This window comes from Sinohyriopsis cumingii, chromosome 11, assembly GCF_028554795.1.
Source record: "Sinohyriopsis cumingii isolate HCF-2022 chromosome 11, ASM2855479v2, whole genome shotgun sequence".
Lineage (NCBI taxonomy): Eukaryota > Metazoa > Mollusca > Bivalvia > Unionida > Unionidae > Sinohyriopsis > Sinohyriopsis cumingii.
Window position 1 is genome coordinate 89426023 of NC_142971.1, and position 13095 is coordinate 89439117.

Sequence of the window (13095 nt, forward strand, 5' to 3'; positions counted from 1 at the left end):
ATCCAAATCAGACACACACACACACTGTACTATCCACATACATGTATGTTTTGGATGTTTCACATGTTTTTCAAATGAAACTACATGTACTTTGTCAAAGTTAAAAGAACACTCATTTAAAATGAGCCAAATAACTGAACACACCCTTTATTAGCAGTGATTTTTAAGCATTTTGATGCATTCTAAAGTGATCAATGTCTCAATGACAACTGTTATTCAGGTATCATACTTTAAATTTTGCATTGTTAACAATAATCCATTAAATTTTTAAACAATACAATTAGTTCCAAACATCATGGAGTAAAATACACAATTAAATTCTCATGCAGAACTATTTTAGTTTCAAAGTACATGTAGTAGAAATTTTTCTTAAAATATAAATATCAACAAACAAATATGCATTGCCTGCAAAATTTTAATAGTTATGACATTCATTTAAAGAAAATATATTTATCTTTTCTGTACTGTATACATAATTTGAACACCAGCTGTATGGGCTTTTTATTGATTAGAATTTCTAAGAATAACTAACCTTGAGTATCTGTCACAACACGCATAAATATAAAAGCTTGAAGACATATTTATTATCCTAATTGAAAAGAGATCTTTCACTTTAGGCACAAGTCAAATAGAGTTTTAGATAAAAGAATGTAAATTATGGTTTAAAACTGGACACCATGGCTCTTTCTTTAGAATATTTATTGAATGAAGGTCAAATTTACTTCAGTTCCCTTATTTGGATGATTACCATAAAATCTGGATAATGAGAACCTATGTGAAAATAAGTGACTCTAGAAATAAGCACACTATTTGAAGCTAAATTGTGTGCATTTTATCAGTGAAAATTAAAACCAAAGAATGCATGAAAAAAAAAGAGTCCTGTCATGATTTGTTCTGATTCTGATTCCAATTAGTAATTATCACCATTATTTTTTTAATTGTCTTGTACTTATTCTGCTTGTTATATCTTGCTGTTCTTACTCTCATTTCATGTATCAGTGATGTCCTAAAAAAGTACATAAAAATAAAAAGAAGGCATATCAAGTCATGGATTGATACATATCGAGTAATGCACTGATACATATTAAGTCATGGACTGACACAAACATTTCTGTCTAATTAAAGTACAGTATAAAGTATATTCTAGATTTTTTATACTAGCAACAAGAACAACAAAACCAAACTGGCCATGTTAAGAGTCAAATAATCCAGTAATGCAAGTAGTTGGTAATGTTATGATTCTCCATCTGAAAATTACTTCCTGATGTTCAAAAGGCGCTCAGTCTGCTTTGGTTTCTGGAGTTTAATGCCATTTTTCAGCACTTGATTGGCTATGCATGATGGCCAGTATATCTGGTTTAGGAAAAACCCAAGAAGACCCTGGAAGAACCAATGACCCACAGAAAGCTACTGGCAAACCATCTCACATACCCACATTGGTCAAGCTGAGACTGAATCTCATGCAGACTGTGGTGAGATGTATGAGTGACCTGTAAAATGATTAGTGCCTTAGATCATTCAGCCACACACAGCCCCTAAAAGGCACTCCAGCACTGAATGGGACTTAAACATTTGATTCAAACATTGTACCTGCTATATTCAAGGTGTAGCTTGGAACTAATTAATATACTATATATGGTAAGTAAACTTAAACAGACACAAAAGCTGTATATTTGATATGGTCCAAACTTAAAGTACCAAATATAGTCGCTTATAAGTTGAGTCAAATTGCAAACAACAAAGATCCTGAACTGCAGTATCATAATCTGCCTTCAAATCAAGGTCTATGTTGTTTGTTCAATTGATTACTCCAAATAAATGGCACAGATTCAGATCTACCAGTGCATTATGTGATGGAAGATCTGGGTCTGTGAGATTTGCAGTCGGACTTGTCTTATAAGTGTGTATATATGGTACAAGTAACAAAGTTTTTCAAAAAATTTAAGAAATTCAAAAGTTGCATCAAAGCAGAAAAGCCATGGTAATACTGTTTTCATATTCACTGCATTTAAAACATTTAGACAGTATGCATTTCTTAGTGAAGACTAAAAAGATAGTCTAAAATAAAAACAAAGATTTGTAAAGGTCAAAAATGAATGGTATTAAAGTTAACTGAATGACATATTTTTCAAAGAAAACTAAAGTCTGTGAAACCTAAATTTTGAGCTACACCAATAATATTATTCTGTAAGTCAGATATTAGCTGTACTGTTTTTAACAAACTTACCAATGATTTTATAGCCTTGCTTGTAATTCAGCCAGTATAAGGTATAATCACTTATAACATTTACAAATAATAACTTTTAGAAATAGAGAATATATATAAAAGTGAGAGAATGGTTTCACTGTGATATATCCCTTGAAGTTGTTAAATATTTTTGTTACTTAGATATTGTATTCTCTTTTAAATTATTACAGTATATGTGTCAAAAACCTCTGGCAGAACAAGCTTCAAAATCAAAGTGTAACATTCTGCCTCAGTAAATATGGAGATTTATCATTTTTAACATTATTTAGGATCTTTGATTCAAAAATTGCCAATTTTGCTGTATGCTGCAAAATTATGGGTATTTCATGAAACTAAAAGCATTAAAAAAAATTATAATAATTTATTTCATACATGTAGCTTAACGGTCTAAATATATATGAGAAACTTTACAAAGCCTAAAACCACTTATACTTTTAGAATAATAAAACCATTGATAGAAATGTTTGGATATGCAATTGAAATAGTAAGAATATACAAATAATTAATTACTAGGTGAAAGACTTCTGAAGTAATCAATAGAAAGTTGGTCAAGGCCTCTTGTGGAGTACTTTTCCATATGTTGATTTACACATAAACATTTAAAATCTGAGTAAGTAAGAACAAGTTATGGAACTTAGATTCATCTCTTTGTACATTTACAGACAATCCTCTGTAAATGAAGACAAGGCTTATTGGAGATTAATGATATCAGAATTTCCCTTATAATGAATATAACTGTCCTATGTGTAACAGCAATGGTATTTCATTCTGTAATCTATTGTTCTGCTTGTTCTCAACTAAGGCAGGAGTTATTACCTCCCTTTAAAAACAGTATACATGTACTAACATAAGTACCGGTACACTAACATAAACTCTTATTACATTTACTTAATAATATCTGGAAAAAGATGTAAATGTAAATTGATAATGTAAATTGATAATGAAGCTTTACAGTATTGAGAACAGGTATTAATGTAACTGTGATCTTTCCACTGCATAGTAATGTATATGTCATGGTGTAAAGTATATTAATTTTCAAAGGTGTTTCAATCATTTAGATGTGTATGTATCCAAAACCCATATGAGAAAGCACACTTCATTGGTCAATGTGGCAAAGTGACACGCTGGCACCATACCAGATAGGAAATGCTGACTTTTTGTTATAGTTTCAACTGGCTATGAAGATATTTATCACAGATCTGTGAATAATTAAACTATATCCGTGTAACTTATGCACACACCTGAATATTTACGAGTCCAAATATTGCAAAATATCTTAGAATAATTCATAGCTGGATTAAATTTCACAGATCTGCATCAAGAAATTTTGCGATGCATCAGGCATGTAAGACTACTTTTTAATCTCAAAAGAAATGTAAAAAAGGGAACGTAATATTACTAACCTGTCCAGCAAGTAACAAAGTCAGAGAGATGTTCTTATGGATACTCAAGCCTGAAAAGTAGAGTAAAAAAAAGTAGGTCACCTTGTCCTCTTTACAGCAATAAATAGTTTTACTAAAGAACCACCCCCACCCCCAAATTGAGCATCAATTATTAGGATTTTCTTGTTTTTAAAAAATTACCTGACTTGACCTACTTCTCCTGCCCTCCACCCCCACTAAAGCTGATTAATTTATTGTTTTTAAGTTTCTTTTTTCCATCCAGCTAACACTCAATAAATGTTGCTAAAACATTTCACTTGAACATAATTTAAATTGTCCTCAAAACTCGAAAGAATACAAAATTTATAAATAAAACATAGTGCTATGTATATGTGATTAATTTATATTTGATTTAATTTAATTGTTTGTAAGTTTTAAAATCTTTTTATTTTTACTTTCATTACATGCCAAAATAATGTAGTTTTGTTTACTGGGAACTTGATATTTTTTCAGAAAATAGTTTGACCTTGACTCTTCAGTTGTAAACACCTACAGCTGATCTACTTCCCAACCTTGATTTAGAAATCAGTGAGAAGTAAACAGCTTTGTATTTTTTTTATATTCTCTGGAAAAAATGATTGGTTTTTATCAAGGTCGTACTGGGGCTATGTGTTTTTTTATATATGTAAACATCCTTCATTTTGCAATTCTGGGCTTTCTGAAATTGCGCATTAGTTAGTTTTAAGTGATGCTTAAAGAGAGATCTCTCAGTTGGGACTTTTTCTTTACTCTGGAAGGTGTGTGTTTGTGACCAGTTTGGGAATTACATTTTAATTTTTGTTCAAATTTTTTTGGATCCTAAAAGATTAATTCATTTTCCTGGAAATATATGAGTGTTCATACAGAATTATTGGACAAAGACATTTATCTAAATTTTATTCTGAAATTCAAACACTGGAATATTATTAACTGTGGAATAAAAAAAGAACTGTAGATGATACAACACCATACTGACTACAGTCATCGCCTTCCATTTTGGATTTTTCATTGGGACTCAAACTTGAATTCATTAGCACTTTTTATTGCTAGGACTTCTAAAATTTAATTCATGGATTAGTCCTGGATTATTTTTGGATTTGATTCTTAAAAGTTCTCATTTTTTCATCTTTTATAATGTTTTTCCAGGAAAATAGATTATTTGTTAAATTTTTCAAAGCTTGTTGTTTTCACTCTTTCTTTTGCTACTGTTTATTATAGTCTAAACATGTAACATAAGAGTAGATGCAATGGGTATACCAGTTTACACAGTAAATGGTGTAACTTATCCTTGAATAATATGTTATGGTTTTATAATGTTGTACCAATGTCATGTTAAACATATAAATACAAGCAGGAACCTACAACGTTTCAAGTTTTTCCAGTGCTAATTTTTTGTGACTGAATTTTGAAATGCATATCAGTAAATATTTTATTCATCAATAATCTTTGCCATGTCAAATTTTTAAAAAAATACCAGCTGAAATTTGTAGCTCTTCTTGTTCCAGCACAACTGTACTGTGGCTCAAATATGTGCTGTTTTCAACTGTTTTGAAGCAACAAAGTAAGTACATTAACTAATTAATATATACTTTGCATCTACAGCATTAGAAAAAATGTTTTCACTGTGATAGATTTTATTTTTCAGTTGATTATGATATGAAAGTTGCCTTGCACATGTAAGGCTACAATGTTTACATATTTTAACAGCTAAGTTTAGTTCACTACCTGTAAACATTTATAAAATCGTTAAGCAAATAAACAAACATACCAAATGTGTCATCGGTAGGAAAAAGCCAATGTTGACCAGAATAGTTAAGAACCTCATATTACACATCAGGTTAAATCTGTGATAATGCAGACTAAAAATTTCTTTTACTGACCTTTAAAAACATGTTCATTAAGAGAATCTTTGGTGAATAACATTATAATTTAAAAAATCATTTTTTCATGCTTGCAACTCACTGCAATTTCTTAGTCATTGAAGATCTGGCCACAGCATTAAATGTGCATGAAATGTTCATTCTAGGAATGGAAACAGTGGGACCCAAAGGTCCCCTACCAGGTCAAAAAATGGGGCAATTTAACAAAAAAAATCAAAGGTCACAAATATCATGAACTGTTCTTGTTTCTTTAAGAAAATTCAAGCATATATCATTATCATCCTCACCTGTTGTCATATTTCCACACCAGGACTTAACCATCATGCTTGAGTAACAATTCAACTGTAAAATCTATTTTGAACATTTGAAAAATTGATTTTAAAGTTCTTTATGAAGAGTATATATTTTCTTCTTTATATGTGTAACCACAATCTTTGACCATGTGTTGAAAACTGGTGTCCAAGCAAATAAATTCCCATTTGTTTCCAAACGCCAACAAGTTCACATAGTTTGCCCCCCCCCCCCCGTAACAATTGTTAGAACTTATAAATCAGTGAATGAAATGACTACATTTTATGTCTTTGTAATATCCTTAATGCCTTCTGTTTTTAAAATCAAAACGGGAAGGTACAAACAAACGGGATGGTATGAGAATAATATCCGTTTTGTGCATTGTTTTTAAATTCTTGATGCTTTTCGTTTTTAAAATTGGTGGGGGTAGTAGGTAGAAATAAACGGGGGAGTGTGTGAATGCTATAGCCGAAATGTGCTATAGCCGAAATGTAGCTTCAACAATTAAATCATAGGTAAATCTTCTCGAAACCTACTGAGAGTGTCAAATGTGCTGTAATGTTGGGCCAGTGGCCTATAAATTACATACATAACTGATAACCTCAATAAATGAAAGCTATTATTAATATTATGTTAATGACGTTCCAGATTTAAGTGCTCAATAAATATAACGGTATATTATATGCTCTTTACAATGCATTCATTCTTACCGTTAAATTGAAATGCTGAGTTAATTTCGGTTTTAAATTTTAAAGTACTAAGTGACAGATGAGACCATAGCCTCTTGTCTCAGACCCATCACCATGGCATGCGTAAACTTTCAAAACTTCCTCCGGAAACACCTTGAACCGGAACTAGTAAGTATGATGGGCGATAATGCCCCGAACTCTGTATACGGAGTCTCCAACGTCGAACCAATCACGTGGAGCCAAGTAAATAAGTCGGCGTCTTTACTTGGGAAAATATGATTGGTTCATCATCTGATCGTGGGAAAATTTGATTGGTTCACAAAGCCGGTTAGGGAATTCCCTACAAAAGTCCTCTCTAGCAGACAATAATTTAGTGTGGAAGGCAGTTATCAGGTTGTGCGAAATAGACTTTTTCTCGTGCACAGTGAAATAAGACGTTATCATTCTAGAAAATGAAGAGTAAAATATTATTAATAGGACTTTTAGGATTGATATTAATGACTGGTAAGTCTCACTGGAATTTTTGGAATGCGTTTGTAGTAGGTGCTCAGCCAGGACGTGTGCGATTCCGGAGTGGTGGTGGTGGGGTGGGGGTGGATCTATGATTTCTATGGAAAAGATTTGCTTTTGCACAACCAAGCAATGAAAAATTCATTTACATGGATTATAATTGAAAGTTACAATTGTAGGCAATTACATGATTTGTAAAAAGTTATTTAGAATTCCTAATGCAGTTAAGGAATCGTACAGTTGGATGCAAAAGGAAGTCTTGTCTGTTTTAAATTTTTTTTATTATATACTTAAATAATCAAATTCAAATAATTGATACTCGTTAAAGAAATAGTTGGTTCTGAATCCTACACGACCTTTATGACATTTAGTGTAGGAAATAACATTGCATGTGTTTATACATTGATGAATGTTACACTATTATCACACCATTCTGTTCGTTTTTAAACCCAACCCCCAGTTTAACAAGAGAAGGCATCAAGGACATAAAAAATGCCCAGAACTTGGTAATTTCATTATTTGCACGTTCTAACCAGATTATTACCAGCGGGTCCCAAACACAACTTGTTGGCGTTTAGAATGAAACAGGACTTTCTTTGACAACATGGTCACCTTATTTGCTTGGGCCAATATATGTTTTCAGGCAACAGATGTGATGTAGTTGACCGTCACTGAACTTAAATCCATAAATTTTGAATTTACATCTCGTAGAGCACGTGTGTACAAGAGGTCCTCCATAGATTATATTAAAACTTGCAGTCTGTTTGCTTGCATACATCAGAAGCTTCAGTTTGCATTGAAACACCAATAATTTGATGGTGTTGGGGACCCTTGGCGCTAAGCAGGTTAGAAATTTTAAATCTGTGAATGAAATAACTAGGTTTTATTCTTTCTTTATATATCTTGGATGTGTTTTGTTTTTAAAATTGATTCGCAGGTTCAAATAGGAAGGTGTGCTAATACAGAAATCTTGTAAGAAAATTTATGTGGCTTTAAAAAATTTCCCAGTGGAATTCTTTGCAAAAGTAATTTTCAGTCCCCAGGTGTGTAATTTGTATGGTTTAGCACTTGATTCTAAAGAGGTGGATGCATTTGCTTAATTCTGTGCTTCAAAAAATTTAAGACAAGGATTTGATAAGGAAGATAATGCAGACTGTTTATGAAAATGTTCAGCATACCACTTGTGGGAATGATCAGTTGCCATCAGGCAGAAATATACAATAATTTTAGGAAAACTAGATGATGCAGAAGATGTTTAGATGTTTAAGCAGGTTAGAAATTTTAAATCGGTGAATGAAATAACTATGTTTTATTCTTTCTTTATATATCTTTAATGTGTTTTGTTTTTAAAATTGATTCACGGGTACAAATAGGAAGGTGCGCTAATACAGAAATCTTGTAAGAAAATTTATGTGGCTTTAAAAATTTTCCCAGTGGAATTCTTTGCAAAAGTAATTTTCAGTCCCCATGTGTGTAATTTGTATGGTTTAGCACTTGATTCGAAAGAGATGGATGCATTTGCTTAATTCTGTGCTTCAAAAAATTTAAGACAAGGATTTGATAAGGAAGATAATGCAGACTGTTTATGAAAATGTTCAGTTGCCATCAGGCAGAAATATACAATAATTTTAGGAAAACTAGATGATGCAGAAGATGTTTAGATGTTTAAGCAGGTTAGAAATTTTAAATCGGTGGATGAAATAACTAGGTTTTATTCTTTCTTTATATATCTTTGATGTGTTTTGTTTTTAAAATTGATTCACGGGTACAAATAGGAAGGTGCACTAATACAGAAATCTTGTAACAAAATTTCTGTGGCTTTAAAAGTTTTCCAGTGGAATTCTTTGCAGAAGTAATTTTCAGTCCCCATGTGTGTAATTTGTATAGTTTAGCACTTGATTCTAGAGATGGATGCATTTGCTTAATTCTGTGCTTCAAAAAATTTAAGACAAGGATTTGATAAGGAAGATAATGCAGACTGTTTATGAAAATGTTCAGTATACCACTTGTGGGAATGATCAGTTGCCATTAGGCAGAAATAGACAATAATTTTAGGAAAACTAGATGATGCAGAAGATGTTTAGATGTTTAAGCAGGTTAGAAATTTTAAATCGGTGAATGAAATAACTAGGTTTTATTCTTTCTTTATACATCTTTAATGTGTTTTGTTTTTAAAATTGATTCACGGGTACAAATATGAAGGTGGGCTAATACAGAAATCTTGTAAGAAAATTTCTGTGGCTTTAAAAATTTTCCCAGTGGAATTCTTTACAGGAATTCCTTGCAAAAGTAATTTTCAGTCCCCATGTGTGTAATTTGTATGGTTTAGCACTTGATTCTAAAGAGATGGATGCATTTGCTTAATTCTGTTAGTGCTTCAAAATATTTCAGACAAGGATTTGAAAAGGAAGATAATGCAAACTGTTTATGAACTTGTGGGAATGATCAGTTGCCATCAGGCAGAAATATAAAATAATTTTAGGAAAACTAGATGATGCAGAAGATGTTTGCTTACCTGTAGCACACAGTGACTCCCAATACTGTTTAGTCCATGGACTATTCCATAACTTGCATGTATTAAATGAGTGGTTTTGCTCTGTATATTTATACGAATGGTGTTGAAATCATTTGTGCACAAAACAAATTTGGTAATTTTACCAACATTGCAAGATGCTCACATACTGATGTGTTTTGCTACTGGAATTGTCAGAAAAGCCTTGTTCAAGAAGATTCTTAAAACTAGTTACAAGTTTTGGTATCGGGCGTCAGTGCACCTGCATGCATTCAAGTTTTGTAGATGCTACTTTTTCCACTCTTGTTGAAAATGTGAGACGGGTCCAATTACTGGAAATTCTTTATTTACTGTCATACATCTTGTTACTGCTCTTTAGAATTCTCATATAGCTGTCTTAAGCAAAGCATTGTTTTAGAACATCTATTAAGGAATTTAACTTTATTGAAGTTTATAAGAATGTATTGTGCTGAAACATTTTTATCATTCACAAAAACTGGATGATGAAACTTGTTTGAAGACAAAATAGTTACTGATTTGAAACAAAAAAGTACTGTCTGTGATTTAGATTTTTAACTTAGCTTTAACAATTTTTGTCCAAATCAGTACAATGTCTATATTGTGGAAATTTATAATGATGTCTAGCACTGGGGCATCATGTCCCACCCAGTAAAATATAAAATGTACATGGATGCTGCCAAACCACAATTGACATACTGAAGCCTTCTGTAAACTTTAAAAAATTTGTAAAATGTTCAAACCTAAATTTCAAATAAGAATAGAGATATCACCAAAAGTTAACAACAGCAGAAATATAAACCCTCTTGGAACTAGGCAATAACGAATATTGTTCATGAAATGCTGATAAAGACCTTACTGAGACAAATGATTTCATGATAAAATATTTAAGACAGCAAATGAAGATAACTATTGTGTTAAAGTACCATGTAAGGAATTAACTTGCCAAGTCACATCATAATATGGTAAAATTCATGTTTTTTGTATGCATGATAAAGGGGAATTCAATATGTTTCATAATTTTATCAGTGTTAACTGGAGCTGGGCATCATGAAATATTTTGTACTATGGTATACTGCAGTATTTTTGAACATACCACAATATGTACCATGGTATTCCACTTTTATGTTAGGGACTAACAATTAAATGTTCTAGGACAAGGGCCAGACACTTAATTTTTAATTTCTACATGTAAACAGTTAGAAAATGATCTTGCTCAAATTTATAGCAAAATGACACTTTATTGTATTTGTTATATTATTTTGAGAAAAAAAAATTGTTATATTATTTGGATTTTTTTAAATCTTGAGATAAAATAAAATTTAAAAAATGGCTCAGAAGATATTTACAGCCACTTTACACCCCTGCCCCACCCCAAAAACTGACTGGTCAGTACCTTGTAAGTTGTAGTGCATACATTTACTCTGTATGATAATTGTTATATGAACACGTGTATAATCAAAAACTGTAATGAAAGTGGGATGATTAATCTTACTATAACACCCAGTGAAAAATATTGTGCTGTCATTAGAGAGCTTCTTGTTAAGAACACAAGAGTCTACATTTTACTAGTTACGCTAGTGATTCAGTCCTACAGAGGAATGCATGTTATTACCATAATAAATAACTAAAAGAAATGAAAAGTTTTTGTGGGTTATTTGTTTTTATCTGAAGTTTTCCAAAAGTTGGAATTGGCCTGAAAATCTTTCACAACATCCATTTATGCACCACACTGGCATAAACAATTTGTGTCAAAGGTGTAATTAAAGGATCATGTATAATATAGTTTGTTATAACCAAAATTGAATAATTTTATCATGAATAATGAAAACGTGCTGCTAATATCATTCATTTTGTAACAAGATAACTGGTACTCAGGGATTGTCATATTCCTTACTGACACAAACTGCTGAAGTACAGGTGCAGTGAAAGTACCATGGACCATACCAGTTGGAAAAAGTAATGGGGTGTATTGGTAATGCCGCACACCTAATGGCAATGTCTACACCTGGGTTCTACCTCCTTTTGAATATAAATATAAACCTTATTTCCATAAAAAAATTCCTTGGAGACCCATCATTAAGTGGAATAAATCTACTGAAAAAAAAAACTGTTTGTTTAATAGACAGACATATTAAACATCATATCTAGATACCACAGATTTTGTAAATACTGTATCTAATCTCGTCCAGTTTGATGGAAAAGGCTATTCTCCTTTATCTTTAACAGAAGCTTTAAAGCAAGACATAAAATCTGTTGAGATCTGCTTAACCCTACTCCAGTGATAAATCTAGTAGTGTTATACCAGCTGGCTATACATATAGCAAACATAAGTTATGTCTCTGGCAGAACCCTGGGTGGCAGAGTGGTCTAAGGTGCTTGCCTTTGTAGATCACTGGCATTTCACCTCTGGGTTGGCCAACATAGATATTATGAGAAAGCGTGCCAGTAGCTTTTAATGGTTTTTCTTGGCTGCCATGTATAGCCTATCATGTGCTGAAAACTGGTATTAAACCCATAACTCGTTGACAAGTTGTCAGCCATACTGCCTGACCCTGTCAGATCCAATTCGATTCCTTCCTGTTTTTAACAGAATTGGGTTTAAATAAGGTAACCATTTAATTTAATCAAAGCCAAGTTTTACAGTAAACACTCATGTTTTTACAGGTAAATCATTTGCAACCAAACTACTAGATTTCAAAACCATTAATGGCAGCATTTGCCTTTTTAGAAGCACATTATCTTACTTGCCTGCCATCGCTCCTGTGGCCTAGTGCTTAGAGCGTCGACCCCAGATGCGGGAGGTCGTGGGTTCGAACCCCAGCAGAATCATACCAAAGACTTCTAAAAATGGTGCTCAGCATTAAGTGGTTAGTTTTAGGATTGGTCTGCCTGGTGTCAGGATAATGTGACTGGGTGGGACATCATGTTACATGTCTGCAGCATAATGCCCCAGTGCTAGACATCACTGTCACACTGCAGACATCGAATTGATATGACTGGAGAATTGTTAAAGCAACATTAAAAATCTAAATCACACATACGCTTACTTGCCTGCCACTTATGCAGCAAGGTAGGTGAGTCTAAAAGGGAATTCCATGTGAGAAGAAAAAGAACACCTTAGGGATCCAGTTAAGTTGTTCAAATTTGAAAACTGTTCCTACTTGATTGAGAGAAGCGGGGAGGACACAACTGGAATGGACTTAACGCTGGTCCATGTTTGTACAAATAGATCCTTTCCCTTAAATATACCTGGGACATGTTCATATTTTCAATGCTAAACTTGCAAAGTATGGGGTGGCCCCAGAGTGGTCTAAAGCACTTACCATTCCGGATCACTGCCATCTCACCTCTGTCTGCGTGGGTTCGAGTCCAAGGCTCGGTTAGCGTGGGTACGTGGGAAAGCCTGCCAGTAGCTTCTCGTGAGTCGGTGGGTTTTCCAGGGTTCTTCCTCCACCAGTTATACTGGCCACCATGTATAACCTATGGCATTAAAACCTAGAACAACAACAACAAAGTATCCTTT

The 13095-nt window shown here is 32.8% G+C and overlaps 2 protein-coding genes across 3 annotated transcripts in view; one reads left to right on the forward strand and one right to left on the reverse strand.

The window, feature by feature from the left end:
- Positions 1–6667, reverse strand: part of LOC149788947 (uncharacterized) — a 125481-nt gene extending 118814 nt beyond the window's left edge. For both annotated transcript variants that reach the window (XM_089975090.1, XM_089975089.1), the window contains exons 1-2: positions 6551–6667; positions 3652–3701 (exon numbers count right to left, since the gene is read on the reverse strand). The gene's annotated coding sequence lies outside the window, so the exon portion shown is untranslated. The remainder of the gene's footprint in view (positions 1–3651; positions 3702–6550) is intronic.
- Positions 6668–6843: 176 nt separating this feature from the next.
- LOC149788948 (uncharacterized) overlaps positions 6844–13095 on the forward strand; it is an 82734-nt gene continuing 76482 nt past the window's right edge. The window contains exon 1 of the mRNA XM_089975092.1: positions 6844–7033. Within this exon, the coding sequence (XP_089831218.1) occupies positions 6982–7033 (52 nt within the window). The 5' untranslated portion in view covers positions 6844–6981. The remainder of the gene's footprint in view (positions 7034–13095) is intronic.